Genomic DNA, 26,250 nt, shown 5'->3' on the forward strand with positions numbered 1-26,250 from the left:
ATGACAAAATGATCCCTCTAAAAAATAGGGGACGTGCATTGTTGCAACCTGAAAAGTAAAACGACCCCAATCCGTGGGACATGCACTGTAGCACGTCCTCACTCACCTCCGGCGGGGGTCCCTCTCCCTACGGAAGTTCTCTTTCTCACCTCTGGCGGCTCCCTCTCTCCGGCAACTCTCCCTCTTTCTGATCCGGCCGCCACTCCTCCGATCTGGCGCACCTCTCTCTCCGGCAGCTCTCTCCCTCTCTTGAGCATCTCTGGTACTCTCTCTCTCTTCTTTCTAACTGTATGTTTATATATATACTCTCTCTCTTCTTTCTAACTATATATATATATATATATATATATATATATATATAGAGAGAGAGAGAGAGAGAGAGAGAGAGAGATTAATGTCAATGTGGGTCTTTTCTAATTAAAATCATTTTGGGGTTGAATTGATTTCATTCAATATAATGTGGCCTTTGGGAGCAGTCTGGTCTTCAGATCCAAAACTCTTCTGCACGAAAAAAGCGAAAATGGTACCTCTCTTTCTTTGTTTCTCTTGGTGTTTATATTTAATTATATTTTCTTCCGTTTTCTCGGAAGCCAAACGCGGCATTAGGTTTTGTACAGTCTGTTTAGGATGTTTAGTTGAATGTTTTTGTATTTTTCTGTTTCGTATGATTTGGGTTTTGTTTGTTTCAAGCTCGAGAATCTGTTGCCTTGGGTTTAGGGGTGTTAAGGAAGCGAAGCCTCACGAGTGAGCTCGGGCTCAGCTCGAGGAGTAACTCTTATAAAGTTTGAATTGGTATTTGTTTAAATAATTGGCTTGGTTCGACTTATTATGAGTTCAAGCTCGAGCTTGATTTGTTGGCTTGTCCTCGAGCTCGGCTAGAGTTGAGGTAAAATTTAAATGAGCCGAGCCCAAACATGAGAAGCTCGCTCAGGCTTGGCTCATTTATACCCCTACTTGGGTCGGAATCTCTTTTGTTACTGCCAGTGGCGGAGCCAACCTTTTCATATTGAACGGGCCATTAAACTAAAATTTTTTTCTTAAGTTTTTTTTTTTTTTGTTTTTTTGATTATTAGGAATTTTTTTTTTTCACTGTGTAATGAACGGATACTTTTTTCTATTTTTTCTTCTTTTTCTAATCACTGGTACTTAAATACAATGATGAATTGAGCTTAGAATTGTGTCAAATTCTCCAGTTAAATATTTAAATTCTAACAACAAATATTCTAAATAGTTAATAACAAAAGTATTCAAATTACAAGACCACTTAGATTAAGAATTGAACTTAGAGTACTAACCTCAAAAAGTGTGACATGCGTTGAGTTATTTTGCACCTTGTTGATTAACATGATATTCTCATATGTGATGACGCAATTTAGGATCAAACTCCAATGAACTAATATCAAATTTACATACTAAAAGCCCTAATTTAATAAAAGTCGAAACCTGAGAGAGTATTTGATTTCAGAAATTGAGAGAGACTAAACCACTGAGGGAGCGAGAGGGAGAAGAGAAAGGGAGAGAAGAAGCCGGAAGCTTGAAAAAGGGAGGACAAAAAACAAAACAAAAGAGAGTGGATAGTGGGAGACAAAGAAATAAAGTAAATAATATAAAACAAAGTGAGTGGTGGGGAAGGAGAAAATAAAATAAAACAAAAAAACAAAAAAGAGAAAGAGGAAGTTGGCGGAGAAGGTGGGAAAAGAAGAAAAATGAGAAAAAGAAAGGAAAAAGAAGGCTGAAGCACTAGATTTGAGAAGCCAATGAGTAATGGAGGAGTTTAAAAAATTTCACGTAGGGACCGCTTATATATTTTTCTCTTAATAGTTGAAGTGGCCTGTGTAGAATTTTTTTTTTTTTTTAAATCCCATGTAGGCGCCGTGGCCACCTCTGGCCTCCATGTGGCTCCGCCACTGAGTTAGTCTAGTTATGTTCTAACCAACTTGTGTTTAGTTTTTCTTTTCTAGAAACAGAACAAGTTAATTTTTGTATTTGTTTTTTTATTTTTTTTTATTCTTATGTTTTAAATTTATTTTATTTAAAAAAATAAAACTAATTTGACTTTCTGTTTATTTTTATTTTTTTTTAAATAAAAAGAAAATTAATTTGTTTTTTTTTTTTTTTGTTTTATATATATTTTATTATAAATATTTTTTTGGAAAATTTTATTTATTTATTTTTAATCTTTTAAAGATTAGGTACGTATTTTTCAATTGACTTAAGCAAAGCAAGTATTTTTCACCAAGCCTCTAATCCATTCATTTTAGTGATTTTAATTAGTCCTCATTAGCGTAGACGACTTGGCATCTGAATATATCTACATCATGCCTATTTCAACACTGTAGTGCACGGCATTCTAAAGCCAAATGATCACATGGTTGCACATGTTGTTGATTGAAAATATCTTGGGGGTTTATTTATTTTCTATGTTAAAATATAATGTAAATAAGATGAGATACTGAATATATTAATTCTAACATGCTAAAATTCCTAATCCAAATTAATTTTGGTTGAATCCATTTCCAAACATTAGAAAACATGGAAAGTGGTCGGATTCTCACACCTTGACTTGAAAGATTGACTTGAAATGTCTTAATTTCTACACCGTTGTGCACGGCATTTGGAATTCTCTCAGTGATAGTCATGATGGTTATAGTGATGGATCTCTCCATCTAGGAATAAATTTTGGCGACGTGGGAATTCATTAGTAGTCAACCATTCCACCCTCTTTTTCTTTCCCAAGGCACATATTTTCTCTTTCATTTGAATTTTGTGATGCTGCAATCTGCTTTTATATATACATATATTAGTCTCACTTCAACACGCAGTAATCCTCAGAACTTCAACCAACATACACTACCTACTCATGGAGAGAGCTTGTTTCCCATTTCCCATTTTTATGGCACTTCTCATGCTACAATTTTACATGGCAAGCCTAGTTATTGCAAGTGTTCCCAACATTACTACCGATCAGGCTGCTCTTCTTGCTTTCAAGGCTCAAATTTCTTATGATCCTCACAATGTTTTGACAAATAACTGGTCCACCAACACCTCTGTTTGTAATTGGATCGGTATCACTTGTGGTTTCCATCATCATCGAGTCACAACCTTAAATCTTTCTTACATGGATCTCGTTGGTACCATTCCTCCACATGTAGGAAATCTTTCATTTCTTCGTAGTCTAGACATCGAAAACAATAGTTTTCATGGTTCTCTACCCAACGAGTTGGCTCATCTTTATCGATTGCAATACTTATCCTTTAGATTCAATAACTTCAGCGGAGAAATCCCATCATGGATGGGACTGTTATCAAAACTTCAAAGTTTGTCCCTACTTGGTAACAGTTTCACCGGGAGTATTCCACCATCTTTATCTAACATATCTTCGTTGCAAATAATCTATCTTAGTTATAACCAACTTTCGGGCTCCATTCCATCCTCCATCTTCAACATAAACAGCTTGCAAGGAATTGATCTCAGCAATAACATGCTTTCTGGCATGATGCCCTCCATTATTTCCAATATATCATTACTACAAGCCATTGACCTAGGAGGTAATAAGCTTTCTGGTCCACTCCCTATGGATACGTTTGATAATCTTCCCAACTTGTATTGGCTTCGACTATCTTCTAATCAATTTTATGGCCAACTTCCATCCACTTTGTTCAAGTGCAAACAACTGCAATATTTATTATTAGCAAGTAATAATTTTACTGGAAGCGTACCTTCAGAAATTGGGAACTTAATCATGATCAAAGAGTTATACCTTTACAACAACAAGTTTACAGGTATGTTTAGTCCTTGCTTTAGATGATTGATTATATGAATGCTATCATTGATTCAACATATTTTCCTTTTATTGCCTCCAATGCGGTGTCTTTCAATTGAAAGTAGAAGATAATTTGTGGAGAGGATACAAGAAAACAAAATGAGCGATTCAGGGAAAAAAGAAAACTGTAATGGATAGTAATCTAATTATCTATTGTTGTAGGGTGTAAATGTTTCTGAAAATGAGTCTACGATACTAACGATGACCTTTGGTAGAATTGGTTATAGAAAATTGGGCTATGTTACTTTTTTTTTTTTTTTTGAAAAATCACATCTCTTCAAGTTTGTTATTCCTAATCCAAATTAATTTTTGTCGGATTCATTTCAAAAATTGTATTATCTCATAAGTCCAACGTTTTGGTTTTTCCAAATGATGGGAATTGAGAACGGTGATAATCAATAACTAAAAATAAAAAATAAATAAAATAAAGTATAGGTAGAAGAAAAAAAAAAAAAAAAAACGGTGGATTTATTATGATGCAAGACTTTTGTCAAATTGGCATTCTTCTGTATTCTATGAGGTTATTACATTTAACAATGATTAATTATGTTCACTATAAATGGGAAAGGTATGGTAAAGGTACGGTAACTTCTTGATCATCTAGCAATGTTTTTTTTTTTTTTTTTTTTTTTTTTTAATTCATTTCAATGCATGAATGTTTTTACTTTGCTTTTTTAGATAGTTGTTGCCATGTCGCCCAAATCAACCCACCATCGTTTTCTCAAAATTTCCAATCTTCTTTTTCTTTTTTGTTAGGAAAAAACTTCACTTACCCCTTAATAGACATTTCTGCAATCGTATCTATAATGTTTTGCAATGTCGAATCGTCATGTTTGAAAATTTGCAATGTTGTCACCCTTACCCTAAGAGCTTAGGGTTAAATCAGACAATATAGGAGTGAAATGTCCCTTATACCTAAAAATTTTCAAAATATAAAATTACCCTAATTAAATAATTATTTGGGGTAAGTATCATTTTCTCCCATGAACTACCACTCGATTACCATATACCCTCATTAACTACTAATTTTATATTACGATCCCATCAAAATACCATTTTGTTACCAAAACTCCTATTCCGTTAGTCAAGGTCGTTAAGTCAGACGGGTAACCCATCACGTCCGCGTAAAGTTGGTAATTGATGGAGGTATATGGTAATCGAGTGGTAGTTTATGGGGAAAACAATAATTACCCAAAAAAAAAAATACATACGCATTCAAGGCATGTGATGCGCATGTGATGAGTTGACCGTCCTACTTAACAAAAGAGTAATTTGATGGGGTCGTAATGTAAAGTTGGTAGTTGATGGGGGTCTATGGTTATCGAGTAGTAGTTCATTGGGGGAAATGATAATTACCCCTAATTTAAAAAAATAAAAAAATAAATAAAAAACATAGAACCCAAGGTAGGTTGTGGGTTACATGACCCACTGTCATGGGTCGATAGACTAGTTTACATTGCAATTTTTTTTTTATAGTAAGGCTATTTTAGGTATTTTAGTGTCTTCCGTTAAGATTTAATAGAAAATTATAACAAAAAGGTGACATTGCAAATTTTTCAAACATATCGACTTGGCATTGCAACTTTTTAAACATTAGAATTAGGAAAAACTTCACTTTAGACCCCTGAACTATTAGGCGTTTTGAGAAGACCTCCATAAATTTTAAAAACTCTCAATTTCATCATTTGAACTTTCAATTTGATGCAATGTACCACCCATCCGTCAGTTTTTAAACTTTAAAAGTGATAAAATGACTATTATACCCCTGAATCTTTTAAAAAATTCTAAATTTACCCTTAATTTTAAATTAAGAATTAAAAAATAAAGTTATTATTAAAAAAAAATCACAAGGCTGGTGACCCACAGTTGGGTCACCTAAATTGTGACCCCTTTTTTCTTTTTTCTTTTTTTTTTTTTTTTTTTTTTTTTTTCATTTAAAAAAAAATGAAGAATAATTTAATCTTTTTAGAGGTTTTCGTTAGTGTTTAATGGTAAAAATTGACGGAGGGGTAAATTGCATCAAATTGAAAGTTCGAGGGGATGAATTTGAGGGTTTTTAAAATTTGGAGCGGTCCTTTCAAAACACGTGGTAATTTATGAGTCATTTGTGAAGCTTCCCTTAAAACTACCATTGCAAAAATATCTAAACATCAAGGAAGTAAGTGAAGTTTTCCTTTCTTTTAGTTTTCTAAATGTTGTGATCATTTTATATTTTAGTCTCACTGGCGCTCACAATAGTAATACCAGTAGGGCGAGTGCCTCAAACAAACATTGGACGTAACTTGTTTCCTGTTCCTCCTTTAATTTGTGCGGCACTAGGTCTTGGTACAATGTCACATGGCAAGCTTACCTCATGCAATACTGTCCAACATTACAATGAATCGGTATGTTCTTTTTTCTTAAAGGCTCGTATTTCTTATGATTTGACAAACAATTGGTCCACCGGCACCATTGTTTGCAATTGGGTCGGTATCGCTTTTGATAACTGCCTGCCATCATCAGGTCGCCCCCTTAAACCTTTCTTTCATGGGCCTTGTAGGCTTCATTCCTTCACACATGGAAATTTTTTCATTTATTGCCAATCTAATAAGCTGTCTAGTGAACTCCCTACGGATGTTCGATACTCTTCCCAACTTACAACAACTTCAAATATCTTATAATCAATTTCCTGGCCAACTCCCATCTATTTTGTTCAAGTGCAAAAAACTTCAATATTTATCGTTGCATGCGTGTTTATAAGAAGAGTAGCTTCAGAAATTAGAAACTTAATTATGCTCACAAAGTTACACCTTGAGAACAATTTTGGAGGCATCTTTAGCATTATTGTAGTGTATAGTGAGTTAGCAAATTTTAATATTTGTTCATAAATTTCAATTGTTTTATAGATAATTTTTCATACACTTTGTTAAAGTGCAATCAACTGCAAATTTTATCATTTCCGATTAATAGGTTCATAGGAAGAGTACCTCAAGAAATTGAAAACTTAACTATGCCCACAAAGTTATACTTGACAACAACTTTGGAGGCATGTTTAGTGTTGTTTTAGTCTTTAATTAGCCACTTAGCAAATTTTAATATTTGTTTCGAAATTGGTAACTGTTTTACAGGGACTATCCCATCAACTTTGTTCAAGTGCAAAGGACTGCAAGTTTTATTGTTGGGGACTAATAATTTCACAGGAAGAGTACCTTTGGAAATTGGGAACGTAACCATGCTTACCTGGTTACACCTTGGCGATAACAACTTTGAAGGTATGTTTAATTAATCTTGTTTTAGTTGATTTTGATTATATGGATGAATGTCACTTGCCACAAATTCTATTAATTTTAACGCTCAAATCTGACTTAGGGACCTACTCATAATAAAGTGATAATTTAAGGGAGTGAAATGTAGTGAACTACAATTCAGGGATGAAGTGCAATGGAGTGGTAGTTTAGGGGAAGAGGGGAGGGCCGGGAGAAATGTAATTAACCCGTTGTATTTAGAAGATGAAGAAATAAAAATAAAAAAATGAAAAAATAAAAAACAGAAGAAGAAAATTTTAACAAACGAACCAATTTTTTTTCTAATAGCAAATAAATCTGCTAACTGGAATTTATTTGACTATGCAGCACAATAATGTAATGAAAAATTAGGTCATTTTTAATTCCTAATTTATAATTAGCTCTCTTTATGGTTTGTTGTAATTAACTGAAAGCATTAATAACAAAGCATTGCTGGTAATTTTAGTTAACAAAAAATTGCATTCAGTAAGACATTCGAGAAAATTTTTGTCTGATGTGAAACCCTTTTTAGCTTGAATAAATACTCCAAAAACATGTTGCTTTATTCGTGTATGTGGATTCATATCTAAAGGCTATACATGTACTTAATTAGTTATATGTAAAATTAAAAAAAAAAAAAAAAAACAGAGAAGAAAAATTCATATAGGCCTCATTGACTAAGTGTTGGGCTGACACATTACATTAGCAGTTGCCATGCAGGTTCATTACTTCCTCAATCCACACCCATTTAACCAAGTTAAGCCTAGTGCGTATTGCCTTTTTAAACGATGATAGTGGGTGGAGTGGCTTATTTGTTAATTAACTCTTAATTTGAAGTTTTGGTTGGTTTATTAAACAACTAACTGTTCACGTGTATGTACGATTCATTTATAGCACAATATATATATATTTTTTTGAATAATAATATATGCATGGTTGTTCATATTGTGCCAGGTGTAATACCAAGAGAATTTGGCAATCTACAAAACCTTGAGCGCCTCAATATCGGTGGAAACAACTTTATGGGTCCAATTCCTTTTGAGATCTTCAATATCTCAACAATACGTGAAATTGCAATGCTTGGCAATAACCTCTCAGGTCAATTTCCATCAAATGTAGGCCTATTTCTTCCAAATCTTCAACATCTTTTTCTTGAAAGAAACAAACTGAGTGGAACAATACCTAGCTCTATCTCCAATGCTTCACAAATCACTCAACTAGATTTGAACGGAAACTCATTCTCAGGCTCAATTCCTAAATCACTTGGTAATTTATGGCTCCTCGAGTGGCTCAACCTAGCAGGAAATAATTTGACCATTGAGTCTTCAACTCCAAAGTTCAACATTTTCACCTCTTTGTCAAATTTGGCATATCTAAGCGTTTTAGATTTGTCAAATAATCTCTTGAATGGCATCCTTCCCAATTCTATTGGAAATCTCTCTACTTCTCTTCAAGTTCTTTACATAGACAATTGCAATATAAAGGGCATCATTCCTAGAGATATAGGCAATTTAAGCAACTTGATTACTTTGTCCCTACGAGACAATGAATTGGCTGGACCAATTCCAACTACTGTGGGAAGATTGCACAAGCTTCAACTTTTGAGACTTGATAGTAATAAACTAGACGGTCCCATCCCATCTGATATTTGTTATTTAGAGAGCTTGTTTAAGTTGTATTTAGGTGTTAATGAGCTTTCTGGACCTATTCCTGCATGTGTGAATAATCTAACTTCTCTCAGAGTTCTTTACTTGGAGTCCAATAGATTAACTTCCATAATTCCCTCGAGCTTTTGGAGCCTTACATATATCTTGGAGGTCTACCTCTCAACAAATTCCCTAAGTGGCCCTCTCTCATTCGAGATTGGAAATTTGAAGGTCTTGAGAGTATTAGAATTATCAAGAAATCAATTATCCGGCGATATCCCAACAACAATCGATGGCCTAGAAAATATAGCTAATCTCTCTTTGGCGGAAAATCGATTAGAAGGCTCAATTCCTGAATCTTTTGGTGAATTGGTTAGCTTGGAATTCTTAGATCTTTCTAATAACAATTTATCTGGAGATATTCCCAAGTCCCTAGAAAAACTTTCACACCTCAAATATCTAAATGTCTCTTTCAATAAACTACATGGAAAAATTCCTATAGGAGGACCTTTTGTACACTTCTCTGCTGCATCATTTATGTCAAATGATGGACTTTGTGGTGCTCCCAGATTGCAAGTTACCCCATGTAAAGAAGGTGTTTCTCAACCAAAAAATACTAGAGCTACACAAATACTAAAGTACATACTACCAACAATCGGGTTAATACTGCTTGTAGTTGCTCTTGTGTTAGTATGGGCAAGATGCCGAAAAAGGAATGCCAAACTTCCAATGGAGGCAAACTCATTGCCAATAGTGACATGGAGAAGAGTTTCCCAACAACAAATTTTCCAAGCAACAGGGGGCTTCAATGCAAGCAACTTACTTGGTAAAGGAAGCTTTGGATCAGTATATAAAGGGACACTCCCAGATGGAATGATTATTGCAATAAAAGTTTTCAACTTGGTAGTAGAAGGGGCATTCAAGAGTTTTGATACAGAGTGTGAGGTACTACGCAATATTCGTCATCGGAATCTTGTCAAAATCATCAGCACGTGTAGTAACATGGACTTCAAAGCTTTTGTATTGGAATACATGCCTAACGGGAACCTAGAGAAGTGGTTGTATTCTCAAGACTGTTGTTTAAGTATCTTACAAAGACTGAATATCATGATCGACGTCGCATCAGCATTGGAATATCTTCATTATGGTTATTCAACACCTATTGTTCATTGTGATTTGAAGCCGAGCAATATCTTATTAGATGAAGATATGGTCGCACATGTTGCTGATTTTGGCATTGCCAAACTATTAGGTGATGAGGATTCTATGATGCGAACCATGACTCTCGCTACTATTGGGTATATGGCACCAGGTGATGTTTTTAACCTACAACTAGAACTTACATGTCTGTCATTCTACTCATGCATACATGGATAACCATAGCCTTTGGTAGAATATTTATTTTAGCGTTTTATATCTTTGAAATTTTTTCATTCACTATTGTGCAATGCATAATTACTTTCTCATGATTAGTTGTTATGTTACAAAATAGAGTATGGATCAGAAGGACTTGTTTCTACAAGAGGTGATGTGTATAGTTATGGAATTTTGCTGATGGAAACTTTCACAAGAAAGAAACCTACAGATAACATGTTTGCTGGAGAAATGAGCTTGAAGCGTTGGGTTGAGGAATCATCACCCCTTTCACTGAGTAATGTGGTCGATGCCAATTTGTTGAGAACTGAAAGAGATTATGCTTCTATAGAGGACTGCATATTATCCATAATAGGGTTGGCATTGCAGTGTTGTGCAACATTACCCCAAGACAGAGTAAATGCAGAGCATATTTCAATCACACTCAACAAAATCAAATTGAAGTTTCTACGAGATACCGAAGAAAGCTAGTATGAGAGCATCAAGTATTTTTAGAGCTATTTCATGTTTGTACTTTTGAAATAATATAACATTCTTGAGACTCCCCTAAAGAGATTTGTTTATATCCACTGCTTTGATATGATAGATAATAATTGTAACATTTATAAATGGTATAGTTTATGATTGCAGTAACCTATATATAATCGCCAATGGGTATTCTAAGTTAGTCTCAAACTGTTGAAGGCAACAAAATCATCAGTTAACAAAAGGTCCTGAATTTCCAATTCTCTCCTTGAGCTTCGGTTAATTCAGTGGAAAACATTTAGAAAAACAATTACAATCTAGCACTTACAGAAGCTTCCTACTGACCAAATGCCCTTTATTTCAAATGTCAACCCGGAATTTCATGCAAAATACAATAGAAACTGAAAGGAACAGATTCACTTACCCATTTAAATTTAAGGGCTGGAAAGTTGATTATTACTGTCCTACTCAACTTCAACTATAAGTCAAGTGTTTTATTTTTTTATTTTTGGATGAATAAAATTTTTCATACAACACAAAGATTACACAGTCCACTCCAGCAGAAGTAAAACCCCACTGGACCTGAAGTCGCGCAGCAACTTTACAACAAATACAATCAAACAACTACTGAGAAAGCAAACAAGCAAAAAACAACAATTTTTACACAAGATTATAGTAACCAATACACAAAAACAACACTACAAAACAAAACCCTCAAAGAGAGCAGCACTGAAAACTCTACAAAGAATCAGCTAAATGAAGAAAAGAAAAAAAAAAAACACTCACAAACAATAGGCACCAGTAGGGGTGCAAAGGCGGTTACGGTTAGCGGTTAGTGGCAATAACCGCTAACCGTAACCGCCCTAGCGGTTAGTAAATTTCACTAACCGCAACCGCTAACCGCCTAGCGGTTAGCGGTTAGCGGTTAGTGGCCGGTTAGCGGTTAGTGAAATAGATAACCGCCCGCTAACCGCTTTTTTAAAATTGGGCTTTTTTTTGGGCTTTTTGGGCTTTTTTTTACCCTCATTTTTTTTTCTTGTATTTTTAATATCTTCTTGGGCCCAATTGCTATAAAAAGAGCCCACATTGAAAAATCAAAAATATTTGACCCAAAATTTACATTTACTTGTACTTAAAAAAAAATTTCCTTAAATATTAAATCATAACTCGTTAACTTTTTTTTTTTAGGAAAAAAAAAAAATTCAACACAACATACAAAAAAAAGTTCAGAATTCAGATAACTATCACAACATATAAAAAAAAAATATAAAAAAAGTTCAACACAAAGCATATAAAATAAGTTCAAATAAAACATTAAATGATACAAATAGTCAAATAAAACATTAAAATTTCATCAATCTTCTCATTTGATCCTCTAGCAAATCCTGTGGACATCAAAAGAAGAAAAGTTATAATATTAAACATAATAATATTAAGGCACAAGCATGTACACATATCAAAAAGTGCTTAATATAATTGTATTGTAATTAAAATACTATGACAATTCAAAAAATAATAATCTTCGTTACTAATAAACCTCTAGGAATGAGATTGATTAGGTTTAGTTTAAGGTTAGGAAGAGATGAATATATATGGGTATTAAAACGACGTAGTTTTGGCTTGTTCAATTTTAAAAAATTGTTCAACAAATGGTTCAAAAAATTGTTAAAAAAATTTGTTCAAAAAATGGTTCAATTTCTTTTTTCATAAAATGGTTTAAAAATTGTCAAAATAGTGTTCAAAAAAATGAAAAATATATTAATACTTAAATTGTTGTTATAAGTAATTGTTGAATCTAATGCTAATTGCTTAATTTGACATTTTATGAATCACATTGTCATTGTATATAAATATTATGATTAAATATTTGAATTGTCATTGGATCATATGATTAAGTGTTGATCTTATAAACTTACAAACAAACAAAAATACTTCAATTGTAATTATAAGTAACACATTGTTTAATCCAATGTCAATTACTTAATTTGATATTATATGAATCACATTGTCATTGTCATTGTACATGAATAATTGATTAAGTATTGGAATTGTAATTGGATCATATAGTTAAGTATTTAGCTTATACATTTATATTATTCAATATGCATATAATATAACTATAAGCAATTATATATATATATATATATATATATATATATATATATATATAAAATTCAAAATTGTTCAAAATTGTTAATTTTCTTTTTTTTTTTCTTTCAAAAAATGGTTAAATTTCTTTTTCTAAAAAATGTTCAAAAAATACATTAATACTTCAATTGTGATTATAAGTAACACATTGTTGAATCTAATGTCAATTATTTAATTTGATATTATATAATCATATAGTCTCATTAAATTATATCATATGATTCATATGATTAATTATTTAAATTCTTATCATATTTACTTATAATCTTTTTTCTTTGAATTGAACTTAATATCTAATGGTAAATGGTAATGTTCAAACTCCTAAATCCTAAATTCCTAAAGTATCTAATAATGCTTTAATTAAATTGTAGATTTGTAGTTATAAGTAACATATTGTTTAATTCAATTGAATCAATTGTGATTATCATTGTACATGAATCATATGATTAACTTGTAGACTTATGACTTATGAGTTATGTCATATTACATATGTATTATTTATTATTATATAATCATATGATTTAATGATCAAGCCATCATGTGATATAATCATATCAATTATAGTGATAATATATAAATTACTAAAATTATAATGATAATACATTAATACTTAAATTATGTTTATAAGTAACACATTGGTCATTGTTTAATCCAATGTCAATTACTTAATTTGATATTATACAAATCATATCATCATTGTACATTAATAATATGATTCACTTGAAGTCTTGAATAAAGTATTTGAATTGTCATTGAATCATATGATTAACTATTGATATTATACATTTATATTATTTATATACATATGTAGACTTATATAGACTTATAGGTTTATAATATACATTGGAAATAAGTCTCTAGATATTTAATTGTTGTATTAGTATGAATTGGTATACTTATGAGTTATGTCATATTATATATGTATAATTTGTTATTATATAATCAAATGATTTAATAATCAATCTCATATGATATAATCATATAAATTATAGTGATAATATATTAATGCTCAAATTGTGATTTAATTATTTTTTAAAAAAAATTGTGATTTAATGATCAAGTGATTATATGATATAATCATATAAATTATAGTGATAATATATTAATACTCAAATTGTGATTTAATTATTTTTTAAAAAAATTGTGATTTAATGATCAAGTGATTATGTTATATGTATAAATATTTTTATAATTATAATTATAAAAATATATTATATAAAAAGGCGGTTAGCGGTTAGCGGTTACGGTTAGTAGACCCAATAACCGCTAACCGCTAACCGCTAGGCGGTTATGGCGGTTAGGCGGTTAGCGGTTAATGCGGTTAGACGGTTAGGCGGTTAGGCGGTTGGCAGTTATAACGGTTAGCGGTTAGCGGGCGGTTTTTAACCGCCCGCCTTTGCACCCCTAGGCACCAGAAACTCCCATCAACTAATCAAATGCAGCAGCAAACCAACTGCAACCCATCAGCACAAAACAGCAGCAAAACAGAGCCCACCAGAGTACAGCAGCAGTACAAAACAGCTACTAACTCAGAAAACTACCAGGAATACCCCAATTTTTACACAGGAGAACATTAGCATCAGAATCTTTGAACTTACAACCAGATAAATCAACAATAGAACACTCTCCACTCCACCCCAAAACAAAAAAGAAAGAGAAAACTCACTCCCTAAAAATAAATTAAAAGTCAAGCATACGCTGCTTAATTAGTTATATAGATATGAAAGTTTCCTGAATAGACAACAATTTGGCAATTTAATATCCAAGGCCATGGCTTGGCAGCAGTAGAATTTGTACAAGTGCTAATGTTAGATTCTCAAAGATTTGGTTAACATTGAAGAATAGCTTTACGGGGATACCAGCAGATAGAAATGATATGTCAACTAACAGCTCATAACATTATATACTCGAAAAGTTATTCATATAGAAAGTGTTATACATAAACCCATCACCCAAGCCCACGGGTCAAAGGCCCGTGGACCCAAGAAAGCCCGGTGCATCCAAATGGGCTTACCAAACGCGCCCAACACAAAGCAATGGATACGACGTCGTCCCCTACACTCTCGGACGGCCAAGAGTCCAGGTATGGGGCCACAATGAACCTCCTGCACTTAACATCCAGACGCATCTATCATATCAGGGACAAGGCTCGGTTACATAGTCAGCTCGCACATAGAAAGATCACTGGGACAATTACGATCCTACTTTTAAAGACGCCTCACAGATACATGACATCCTCAGAATCTTGTCAACATATGTAACAGCCTCTTACCGATCATAAAGAGAGGAGACACAAATATTAATAACTCTTCCAGCCGTTACGCCCAAATCCCGGATCCTCTGCCCGGCCATCATAACCACCTCCGCATGCTCAGCTATAAAAGGCCTCACCCCGAAGCTATGAGGCACCACTAAGACGCATACTAAGCTTACATACATACTAACTTAAGCATCAGAGGAGGAACCGTTGGCCAACACCCGGCACATCCTCTTAACGCGTGCTTTAGTTTTGCAAGCTTACAGAAAGGTGAACAATGAAAGGCATAGCTCGGAGACTTAGATTCCCTCAAATTCACCATACCGAAAACTGTTTCAACAGTTTGGCGCCGTTTGTGGGAACGACTAAACCATTCTTACAAAAACAATATCCGCAGCAATGGTGAATACAAGATCAAGAAGCCGAGCTCGCACCGAAGAACCACCGGCCCAGGCCAATCAAAGGCCACCACCGGCGCATCAACACGCCGGCAATAAGGAGCGCATCGCTTCTCTCAAAGCACAAATGGAGCTTCTGATCCAGTAGAATGAGGAACTGCAACTCCGATTTTCGTCTCCATCCCAAATCAATCAGGCTAAACAATCGGATGGGCAAAGAAATCACGGTCATCACTTCGGTAACTGGGACCTCCATTCTGACGGTCACAGCCAGCAAGGCGAGAGTCGCCCTCCCCTGCGCAACCATACTCGTTGAGGCGAAAACTCCCGCAAAACGGCGGAACCACAACCAATCACGGCTTCGCAAGGGGAGGTAGACAAAGCATTGGCAGAACTTAAGACCAAGCTGGAAGCCATGGAGAAGAAAGAGAAGTATAAGACTGCAGTGGTGAGCAAGCTCTTCATTGGGACGGAGACGCCCTTCACCAAACAGGTAATCTATCATCCACTCCCCAAAAAATTTAAAACACCAAAGATCCCGAGCTACAGTGGAGTCGGAGGTCCAACCGAGCATATGGAGAACTATCAGATGCACCTGACGTTGCACGACATTCCCAACGAGATAGCATGCAGAGCTTTCCCAACTACACTCTCGGGAAACTCTAGGGAATGGTCCTAAAGCTTAGCACCTAATTCTGTGGCTACCTTCGAGGATTTGGCTCGGATTTTCCTTACCCATTTTCTGGGTTCCAGAGAAAGGAAGAAACCATTCGTGTACCTATTGATGCTCCACCAGCGAGAAAGGGAGAGTTTAAAAGAATTCATGATTCGGTTTAATACCGAAAAATTGAAGGTGGAAGATCCTACAGACGGTGTAATCTTTTCCGCTGTCTACAACGGAATCTCGCTCAAGGAGCCAGTGGCGAAGAAAATCGCGAGAAGGCAGCCGAACAGCCCCAGGAGCTACTGGACAAGGTAGAGGAGTTTATCAACGAAGAGGAGACCTTGAAGGCAATGAGATCGGCCCAAAAAACTCCCAAGAAGTTGGAAGAAAAGAAGAGGAAAGATCACCTGTGGTTTGACGCCCCAAAGCACTTCAAGAAGAAGTTTAACAATCACAACTTCACTCCGCTCAATGCCAACATTTCCGAGGTCCTGATGGAGATCAAGAAGGATCTGGAATATCGAAGTCCTCCTAGGGCTCCGCAAAGTCAGAACTCAGATCACTATTGCGAGTTCCATGAGGTCAACGGGCATTACATAGAAGGCTGCATTGCCTTGCGGCACCTCATCGAAAAGTTTATCCAAAATGGTAAACTTGTGCGATTCTTGGGAGAACAAAGGGGGAGCAACCCCTCCTCGGGAAAACTACGTCCAAGAAATAAGCTACCATCCTCCCAGGAATCAACAGCCACAGGAACAGTATCAAAGTAGAAGTTCCAACAGCAAAAACCAGAATAGGCATCCTCGGGAGGAGAGAGCGAGACGGGAGGAGCATAGAGGAAGGCCAGCTTGCCTTACCCGTGAGCCCCAGAACCAAGCTAACCTCTCGGAAATCCACACCATAATTGGTGGATTTACTGGAGGAGGAGAGTCAGGGAGAGCAAGAAAGGCCTACGCTAGTCAACTGGAAGGCTCTCACGAAATGTACACTGTAGGGAGGCCCATAAAGCAGTCCCGAAGGAGCGAAATGGTTATTGGATTCTTGGATGCAGATTACCTGGGTATCTCGCGCCCATATACAGACGCTTTGGTTGTCACTCTAACAGTGGCAAATCATAATGTCCATCGCATCCTGGTGGACAACGGGAGCTCGGCAGACATCCTATATTGGTATGCATTTAAGAAGTTAAATCTGGAACAGGAGAAAATCGTCCCAACCAACTGCCCCTTAATGCGATTTACAGGGGAACAAGTACAACCGATCGGATCAATCGAGCCACCGGTTACCGCAGGGTCGTACCCAAGGCAGACGATGGTAATGGTACGTTTTCTGTTTGTCGACTGACCTTCCACCTACAATGCTATTATCGGGAGGACGGCTCTCAATGAGCTAAGAGCCATCACATCAACTCCACATCTCAAGATGAAATTCCCAATGGATCACGGAGTTGGAGAAATTAGAGGTGATCAATGGGCTGCTCGACAATGTTACAACATCTCTAAGAAAGAATGCCTGAAATCCTCAGCCCCGGGAAACACCAGTAAGGAGGAAAGATAACAATTAAAGGGTGGTGAACCGGTCGAAGATCTTGAGGAATTCTCGGTCGGCAAACTTGATAGAGTTATCAAAATTGAGTCCAACTAGACCCAACCGTGAAAGAAGAACTCAAGTCCTTCCTTGGTAATAACTGTGATGTATTCGCCTGGAGTCCCGATGATATGCCGGGAATAGCATCTTTGGTCATGGTGCACAAATTGAATGTTGATCCTAATTTCAAGCCGGTACAGCAGAAGCAGAGGGAGTACTTGGCTAAAAAAGCAAAGCTGCCGCTAAAGAAGTCGAGAAATTATGTGAAGCCGGGTTCATCAAAGAGATCCAGTACACCACTTGGTTGGCAAATGTGGTGCTAGTAAAAAAGTCAAACGGGAAATGGAGAATGTGTGTCCATTTCACAGACCTCAACAAAGCATGTCCCAAAGACAAGTACCCCTTGCCGCGAATAGACCAGCTTGTTGACTCAACATCAGGACATGAGCTACTAAGCTTTATGGACGCATTCTCGGGATATAACCAGATATCCATGCTCGAGTCGGACCAGGAAAAAATAACCTTCATGACTAACATGGATCTGTACTACTATAGAGTCATGTTGTTCGAACTAAACAATGCAAGAGCTACGTACCAGTGATTAGTCAACAAGATGTTTCGACAGCAGATTGGGCGAAATATGGAGGTATATGTAGATGACATGCTAGTAAAAAGCATACGAGCAATCAACCACATAGCGGACCTAGCCGAGGCATTTGATACACTAAGGTACTACGGGATGAAGGTCAATCCCTCCAAATGTACATTCGGAGTGGCTTCGGGCAAGTTCCTTGAGTTCATCGTCTCCCAAAGAGGAATTGAAGCTAACCCTGAAAAAAATCAAGGCAATCCTAGACATGCAAGCACCTCAAAGCACAAAGCAGCTTTAGCAATTAACAGGCAGGATAGCGGCATGAAATCGGTTCGTTTCTCGCTCAACCGATAAATGTCTTCCCTTCTTCAAGATCCTGAAGAAAACTTTCTCTTGGAGTCCGGAATGTGACAAAGCTTTCCAAGAATTAAAGGAATATTTGGTCAGCCCACCGTTACTGAGCCGGTAGAAGGAGAAGCTTTGTACCTGTACTTGGCGGTATCTCCATCAGCCATAAGCTCAGCCTTAATCCGGGAGGAGCAACGAGTGCAAAAACCCGTCTACTTCGTCAGCAAAGCCCTGCACGGTGCCGAAGAACGATACCCACGGATCGAAAAACTAGCATTCGCCTTGGTCACATCAGCCCAGAGGTTGAGGAAATACTTTCAGGCGCATACAATCAGGGTATTGATTGAATATCCCTTGAGGAAAATCTTGCAAAAGCCAGATTTATCAGGAAGATTAGTCAACTCGGCTATAGAGCTCGGAGAGTTCGACATAGAATTCCATTCGAGAACATCCCTAAAAGGGCAAGCGATAGCTGATTTTTTGGCCGAATTCTACGACGTCTCCAAAGAAGAAGAAATAAACCCGGGGGAAGCATGGGTGGCGTTTGTGGATGGGTCCTCAACTCGAAAATGCAACGGGATTGGGGTTGTGCTCAAAGGACCCAACGGTGAAAAGTGTGAAGCAGCTATGCAGTTGAAATTTAACACCACCAACAACGAAGCTGAATATGAAGCCATGATCCTAGGGATGAACATGGCGAGGGAAATGGGAGTAAAAAACTTAGAAGTTAGAAGTGATTCCTAAGTAGTGGTTGGACATGTTCGGGAAGAATACGAGGCTCGGGGAAGCAAAACGAAGAAATATTTGGCGAAGGTAAAGGAGATCATGGAATCTTTCGACAAGATAACCTTTACAAAGGTGCCCAGAGTAGAAAACTCGCAGGTAGATGCCTTAGCTCGTATGGGCTCCGCGGCCAAGGAGGAAATCATATTGGTTGATCACTTAGTCCAGGAGCTAGCCGAACCCTCGATTAGCCAAACAAATCAAGTGGCGTGGATTGAAGAGAGAGAGCAGTATCTAGATTGGGGCCACGACATCCTACAGTTTCTCAAGGAAGGCAAGCTACCATTCGATAACAAATTAGCACGGAAGATTCGCATCCAAGTAGCACGATACACATTAGTTGACGGTGTCCTATATCGGAGGGGTTACACCCTCCCTCTACTCAAATGTCTATCCAAGGATGAAGCCGCATACGTGCTCAGAGAAATTCACAAGGGGGTGTGCGGCAGCCACTTGGGAGGAAGAATGTTAGCCCACAAAGCTATCCGAGTAGGGTATTACTGGCCAAGAATGAACCGAGATTCCCATGAAATGATAAAGCATTGCGACAAATGCCAACAATTTGACAAAGTACTAGCCAATCCGCCAGAAGAATTAAGCCCGGTTTCAGCCCTTCGCTCAATGAAGGGTCGACTTAGTGGGCCCACTTTCAACAGGAAAACGAGGTTGTCGGTTCGTCGTGGTTGCTGTTGATTATTTCACTAAGTGGGCAGAAGTAGAAGCATTAGCCATTATAACCACTGGAAACATAAGGAATTTTCTCTGGAAAGCAATCGTCTGTCGGTACAGCATCCCGCATGCTTTTGTAACCGACAATGGAAAACAATTCGATTGCGAAACTTTCCGAAGTTGGTGTGCCAAGCTCCATATCAGAAACTACTTCTCATCTCACAGACACCCTCAGGCCAACGGTCAAGTAGAAGCGACAAACAAAACTTTAATGAAAACTCTGAAGAAGAAACTCGAAGACAAGAAAGGAGCATGGGTAGAAATCCTTCCAGAAGTACTATGGTCATACAGAATGACCATCCGAACACCGACTGGAGAAACCCCTTTCTCTTTGGCATTCGGGTCCTAGGCAGTCATCCCAGTGGAAATCGGTTCGATTAGCTTCCAAGTGAAGCATTATAACCACGAGATAAACGAAGAAGAGATGAAGCTAAGCTTGGATTTACTCTAGGAAAAGAGGGATGATGCTCAGGCAATGATGGCAGCCTATCAACAAAGAACAGCCGGATATTTCAACAAAAAGGTCAAGACAGTTCAAGATTGAGGATTGGGTCCTCCGGAAGGTCAGCATAGCCACTCGGGATCCAACGGCAGGAAAGCTCGGACCAACATGGGAAGGACCATACAAAGTCATTCGAAGTCATAGACAAGGAGCCTATTACCTACAGGATACGGAAGGAAAGCCATTTCCGAGACCCTGAAATGCCAATCATCTGGAAAAATACTATCAGTAATTTTCCCATTACATTTGTTTCTTGTAATTCTTGACTATTTTAATATAAAAGTCTATTTATAGTCACTCATTTGAGCGTCGGAGAACCCTTGGTCAAAAGGACCATCGGGCCCAGTGATAAATTCCCTGTCTTGCAGTAGTCTCGGAAACAAGGGAGTAAACCCTTAGCAAAAAAAATTCCCACCTCGGGAACTAGGGAGTAAACCCTTAGCAACAAAAATCTCCCACCTTGGGAACTAGGGAGTAAACCCTTAGCAAAAAAAATCTCCCACCTCGGGAACTAGGGAGTAAACCCTTAGCAAAAAAAATTTCCCACCTCGGGAACTAGGAAGTAAACCCTTAGAAAAAGAAATCTCCCACCTTTGGAACTAGGGAGTAAACCCTTAACAAAAAAATTCCTCGTCTCGGAAACAAGGGAACAAACCCTTAGCGAAACCCGACCAGGAAAACCGAGGATTCATTTACACAGATATTCAAGCACGGCAAAATGAACAAACAAAGCCAAAAAAGGGATTCATCGCACAACTCCAGCGAAAGCCGTACCAGAAAGACAGAGAGCAACACAGCAAAGGAATCAAAGGAAAACATTTCATTGAAGACTTTTACATTACAAGAAGATTCAATTACAGCAGCCACAGAAATTACAGTCAAAACAGTTGCATGAAAAATCAAGCTACAACAGACACTTGGCTACTTGTTTATCCAACTACATCGAAGACATCACATCCGGGTTCGATCTGGTACTCTAAGTCCAAAGTGACATTGTACAAAGAATCACATTTGAACGATCACCCAGGAATATGATGAACAAGAAATTTAAGGCCCCAGAAGGGCCATTGCCATTTATATCGAAGGCTACCGACGGTGACCTTCACTAGACGGACCATTTTTCTCAAGAGCCCTAGCCTTCTAGAGCCGGTATTTCCTGCGAAGTCTCCGGCACTTCTCTTCCTCCTTCAGAAACAGCCGGGTGACAGAGTAAAAATCAGAGGCTTTCTCCCGTCTTTTCTCGTGAATACTAACGAGATAAGCCTCAAGATCCGCAATCCATCGGTCTCGTGACTCCAACTACCGATCTTTCCAGGCTATCTGATAATCCTTCACTTCGATGTCGACCGTCAACTTCGCCAACTGATTAGAGCGGTCCACCAAGCATTGCTCCCGTGCCTCCGACAGCAAGCGTAGTTTGGCAATTTCTGCCTCGAAATCGCCAGGAGCACGAGAATGAGGCCGCTCAGTCAATGCGCGGGATGAAGAAGCCACACCTCCAGGAAACGAAGAGGAGGTAGAAGCAACCGATGACTCTGTCTTCGCCAAACTCCCAGATGAAGAAATAGAAGCCGTGGCGAAAGAAATCAAAGAGAAAGAGCGTAGTCAGTTGAATGAAAATACCTTCAACCTAAAGGCGTATTTATAGGGCTTAAGCCCTTGGAAAACGAAGGGTCACCTTTAAATGCGAAGAGACATCCTGCGCAGAATCGTTTAGGAAATCCAAACGACGATGCACCACGTGTCCCACCATCGGAGGCTGTGCATGTAATAATGATGGACTCCAAAATTTGAAACGACAAATACCAAAAGACTAACGGAGAATTTAATGACCGAGGTTTACAATACATTTTAATCGTCGGCCATAGGGGGTAGGACACCCGACCACAGAATATAACAACGGGGGCATTCAAAAGTGCTCGAAAATATCAAAACATCCAAAAATACCAGAAGTTCAAAGATAATTCAAATATGCATAGAGAAAAAGCCTTCAAAGCATCCAACAAATACCAGAAGTTCGACAGCAGTTCAAATAAGCACAGAGCAAAAATCCTTATACAAACAAACGAAAAAATGTTTAAGTATGGGGAACTGCTCCCACTTCATCACATCATTATCTATGATGATCTCGGGACCAAAAGGCTCAGGGGGTAAGTTCGTTTCCGGGTGAAACCCATGCACATTGACTTTCGGAGCATCAGGAATCAACTCTCTGCCTGCGTCAACCATTTCGTCAACAGTAGCAGCTAGCACCTCCAGGAAGTTTGACTCCACTGTGGCAGGGTCAATGCCAGACTGATCTCTACGGATGGTGAGGTATTGATGATTCTCAAAACCCCATTGAAACCCACGGGCCCACAATAAATCCCGAAGCCAGGGAACAAACGACAGCTCTGCAAGGTAACGAACCGCCTTAGCATTCCAATAGTGGTACCCTTGGCGAAATCGATCACATCTGGCCTGGGAAGCTCCCAAATCACCTACAAGCTTCTCACAGACATCTTCCGATTGGGATAATTGAGCTTCAAGCGTCTCAGAAAGTTTCTGAAAGCCCTCTTCGGAAACCCGAACCTCAGAAAGCTCATCCGTGATTTTCGCATTTTCTACAACCGATCGGGCAGCTGTGGACTCCACCTCCACAACACGCTCCTCCAACACCTGGCCGTCCCGGTCGACAACGTCTAAGCGCGTCTGAAGATGGGCATTGGCCAACTTTGACTCACAGAGGCTTTGTTTGATCGCAAAGAGCTCGTTCTCCTTCTCTGCCAACAGACGGCGGAGACTCTCCACCTCAGAATTAGGGTCCTGAGAACCAGAGGCCTCTTGTCGCTTGCTCAGTTTCTGAACTAAATCCCGAAGCTCGACTCTCTCTTCAGCATACTCCCGTTGGCCTTCCTGAAACTCTTTATACCAACTCGCGATGAGAGTGGAGCATTACAGGATAGGAAATCACGTCAGAAACAACAAAGGTACTCGAAAAAGGGAAACAAGGAGGAAATGTAAACAACTTACCAAATAATGACAATGGATCAACTTGTCCACAAACATCTCTGGAATAAGCCAACCTTCTCCTCGGGTATAGTCCGCTGGAAGCAGCCTGGTGACAGCCGATAAAGGGTTTCCCACCAAACCCAAGGCCAAAGATGTAATAATTGATGAATTCCTCCCAGAATGCCCCCTAAGTGGTTGTCCTCGATACACGGGAGCCTGGTCGGATGGCTCAACCGGGGGGTCTATAGGCCTATCCTCAGAAGGAGATGTAGTACGAGTCTCACAACGAGTGGCCACTGGCTCTCTCAGCTCCCGAGGTCGCACCTCCAAGGGTACTATGTGGAGAGGAGCAGCTTCCATTACAGAAATGGGCTCTAAAACCTCGCTTGAGTCAGGATGAGGACCAAAAGTTATCGGTATGGAATCAAACCGAACATAAGACAACACGTCCAGGAGATCCCTTGATTTGTCCGCATGCCCTTTCTTCGAAAGCGGTTCCAGGGTCCTTTGCCTCTATCAGCCTTCCTTTTGGACACCGGCGGGTCCATCGCGGACACTGGAGCTGACGAAACCTAGCCCTGAACATGGGGATCCGATGGCTTAGAAGATGGATCTGAATCCCGTGAAGCAGACGCCGCGGTTACAGCTTGCTTACCCGAAGAGGAGACATTCTTGTGCACTCGACTCTTCTTGCTTGGGGGCCGAGCAGGCGACTTTGAAACCACCTTGTCACCGGTTGGATTTAGTCTCTTAGGATTCCCCTGACGATCCCAGACAACCTTGCCCTCCAGAATCTAGTACCCCAAACACTCGCAAAGAGCAGAATCAGTAATGATGTTACCAAAAAGCATCCGATCTGCATTCTCAAGAAGCTGAGAATACTCCAAGATGTAGTCAACCCGGCTTTGTTGCTCCAGGTTCAGCACAGGGCATTCCTTCCCTGCAAAGGAAAGGGAAGTAAGGACATGTAAAGCAGGATAAAGAAGAAGAGAGGAAGAACCAAAAACACTTATAGCTTTCTCGGGAGACTCCCCATTCTCGGGGAATAGAATGCTGCAAGGGCAGAACCTCAGACGCTGACACCTCCCAGGCTCCGGATATGTAAAAGAAATGCTCCGCCCAATGCTTATTGTTGGAGAAGGCCTTCCCAAGGTCGATAAATTGGTTCTTCCCACGAACCATAAAGGTGACCGTCTCGGAAGAAGGGTAAAAATGAGGCCCAAATATGTTTAAAAATTTGGGGATCGACAGAATTTTCCCCGGAAATACAGAGGGCCACAACAGAAGTGTAGCCATTAAATAACGCCAGCCGTTTGGCATAAGTTGTACAGGGGCCACCCCCAAGAAAGATAGCATTTCCCTCACTATGGGAGAAAAGAGTAGGCGAACTCCTGCCATGAACATACGTTCATGAACACAGATTTCTCCAGGACCGCCAACCATTCCGGTAGAGTCATCTGAAAAATATAGCGAAACCGACGAGGGTATGTCGTAGTTGTGGTGGAGCACCCTCTCGTCCTCCACCGAGAAATAGGATCTTTGCCGACGCGCGAAGTCTAGGTGCAAGGATGAGGAGACGCTTCACCAACCGGACACACTTTGGCTGAAGAGCCGCCTGAGTAGCGAGTCAAAGGAGTCTTCGATGATTGCTCATCAACGATCTCGTCAACCTGTACTAGAAGTTTCTGAGAAGACATGATCATTGGAAAAATCAATTGCACTAATATCTGATAAATGAATGAAAATCTAGAAGGCTTAAGCAATGAAGGTCGACGGCAAAATCTTTATAGAATGGGAAACCTCGGACAAGGCGCAAGGCATTTAATGCAAGGACATCATGAGCCTGCAGTCGCGCTTGAACCGAAGAGACTCAAGCCAGCTTTCCCTTCAAAAAAAGCAACCAAAGGCACCGTTCACACATCGATATCTGTTTCGTCAGTTTTTATAACGAATATGGTAAACTTGGTAATAAATATGTAAAAGACATTTTATATGCAATAAGCTCTTTTCATTTTATTCAGTGAATACAACATCTATATTCATTATAAACACTTGAATGTCAACACAGATATATAATCATTGGGATTCAGGGCTGTTAGGTTTTAGATTGGCCTAATTCAATGACCGTTCTTGTAATGTTTTCAAGTTTAAACTTTAGGGTTTTGGTTTGGGACTTTTCCTTGTGTTTTTAGGGTTTTAGGGTCTTCTGAGAGGTTTCCTGGTTTCCCGTCAAAGGTTCCCTGGTTTTCTAAATTGATAATTGTCTTATAGGGACTATCCCATCCCCTTTGTTCAATTGCAAACAACTACAAGTTTTATGGTTGTCGGATAATAGTTTCACAGGAATAGTACCTCCTGAAATTGGGAACATAACCATGCTCACAGAGTTGTACCTTGACAACAACACCTTCAAAGGTACTTTTACCATTTTTGTTTAGTTATTCCTTGGCTACAACAACTTTGCAGGTATGTTTAACCATGATTTAATTGATTGATTATAGGATGACATTATTGATTGATGATATGTGTCTTTTTATTGCCTTGGGACTGGGTACCTTTGTATTGAAAGTACAAAAGAAGTTGTCCTCAATATACCATAAAACAAAAGGTTTTGGAAACTCTGGAAAAGAATAAAAAATAAATTTTTAGGCTATAATACCCAATAAAAGGTGTTTTAAAT

General features: G+C 38.4%; 2 protein-coding genes across 5 annotated transcripts; both read left to right on the forward strand.

Moving 5' to 3' along the window:
* Positions 1-237: 237 nt before the first annotated feature.
* On the forward strand, positions 238-10,687 carry LOC132171323 (uncharacterized). Of its 4 annotated transcripts, XM_088512567.1 has the most exons (6): positions 2,812-3,496; positions 6,428-6,513; positions 6,585-6,631; positions 7,003-7,074; positions 8,041-10,044; positions 10,225-10,687. In XM_088512567.1, exons 1-6 carry the CDS (start codon positions 2,861-2,863, stop codon positions 10,575-10,577), a joined length of 3,198 nt encoding a protein of 1,065 aa, XP_088368693.1. In that variant the 5' UTR covers positions 2,812-2,860; the 3' UTR covers positions 10,578-10,687. The 4 variants fall into 4 exon arrangements, with proteins under 4 accessions (XP_088368690.1, XP_088368693.1, XP_059438595.2 ...); XM_088512564.1 differs by lacking the exons at positions 2,812-3,496; positions 6,428-6,513; positions 6,585-6,631 and adding exons at positions 238-262; positions 477-523 and having other exon boundaries at positions 6,931-7,074; XM_059582612.2 differs by lacking the exons at positions 6,428-6,513; positions 6,585-6,631 and having other exon boundaries at positions 2,812-3,782; positions 6,931-7,074.
* Positions 10,688-19,390: 8,703 nt separating this feature from the next.
* Positions 19,391-20,041, forward strand: LOC148588166 (uncharacterized). The gene has a single exon (XM_088514447.1). The coding sequence runs from the start codon at positions 19,391-19,393 to the stop codon at positions 20,039-20,041; it is 651 nt and encodes a 216-aa protein (XP_088370573.1).
* Positions 20,042-26,250: the final 6,209 nt, after the last annotated feature.

The sequence above is a fragment of the Corylus avellana genome, chromosome 1 (assembly GCF_965113065.1).
Source record: "Corylus avellana chromosome 1, dhCorAvel1.hap1.2, whole genome shotgun sequence".
Lineage (NCBI taxonomy): Eukaryota > Viridiplantae > Streptophyta > Magnoliopsida > Fagales > Betulaceae > Corylus > Corylus avellana.

Coding starts and splice junctions, on each gene's coding strand:
- LOC132171323 (XM_059582612.2), top strand. CDS start 2,861: ATGGAGAGAGCTTGTTTCCCATTTCCCATTTTTATGGCACTTCTCATG. Junction 7,075..8,040: donor TGGCGATAACAACTTTGAAG/GTATGTTTAATT, acceptor ATATTGTGCCAG/GTGTAATACCAAGAGAATTT. Junction 10,045..10,224: donor TATTGGGTATATGGCACCAG/GTGATGTTTTTA, acceptor GTTACAAAATAG/AGTATGGATCAGAAGGACTT.
- LOC148588166 (XM_088514447.1), top strand. CDS start 19,391: ATGGAATCTTTCGACAAGATAACCTTTACAAAGGTGCCCAGAGTAGAA.